General features: G+C 54.9%; 1 protein-coding gene across 1 annotated transcript in view; it reads left to right on the forward strand.

Annotated features, from left to right (window-relative positions):
• Positions 1 to 620, forward strand: part of SGPP2 (sphingosine-1-phosphate phosphatase 2) — a gene marked incomplete at both ends in the record, with an annotated part of 9070 nt that extends 8450 nt beyond the window's left edge. The window contains one exon of the mRNA XM_010147449.1: positions 106 to 620. Coding sequence (XP_010145751.1) covers positions 106 to 620 — 515 coding nt within the window. The remainder of the gene's footprint in view (positions 1 to 105) is intronic.
• Positions 621 to 623: the final 3 nt, after the last annotated feature.

The raw sequence follows: 623 nt of genomic DNA on the forward strand, positions 1-623 counted from the left end.
CTGCCGCGCGTTCCTGAATGCAGATGTTGGTCTTTTGTCGTCACCTGAGAATTTCTGTTTGGCCTTCCAGGTTGCGGAAAGCTTTTAACCGTGGTCTCTTTGCAGGATGTGATCGGTGGAGCGCTGATCTCGGCCGTGCTGCTCGTGCTCCTGTATCCTGCGTGGGACACGATAGATCGCTTGCTGTTAACCAGCCCCTTCTGCCCGCTGTTTTCCGTAGTTGTGCCTCTTGTCTTATGTTACAACTACCCCAAACTGGACTATTACAGCCCTACGAGAGGAGACACCACCACTATCCTAGGAGCGGGAGCCGGAGCAACAGTGGGATTTTGGTTAAATAACCAGTACGCCGCGGCAGCCTACACCAGCAAAAATTTTCAGCCTGGGTTTCCTCTGCTCACCAGTAAAATCGTGGTGGTTGTGCTAGCCAGGTTCTTGGTAGGGATCTTGGTTGTGCTGCTGACGCGCCGGCTCGTGAAGAGCGTGGCCCTTGGCCTGCTGGGTTACCGGTACAAGTTTCCCGTCGGCGACCTGGAAGCCCGAAGACGGCTGGAAGTCGAAGTGCCGTACAAATTCGTAACGTACTCCTCCGTTGGCTTCAGCGCTACCGTGATTGTGCCGCT

The sequence above is a fragment of the Eurypyga helias genome, unplaced genomic scaffold (genome assembly GCF_000690775.1).
Source record: "Eurypyga helias isolate BGI_N326 unplaced genomic scaffold, ASM69077v1 scaffold6610, whole genome shotgun sequence".
Lineage (NCBI taxonomy): Eukaryota > Metazoa > Chordata > Aves > Eurypygiformes > Eurypygidae > Eurypyga > Eurypyga helias.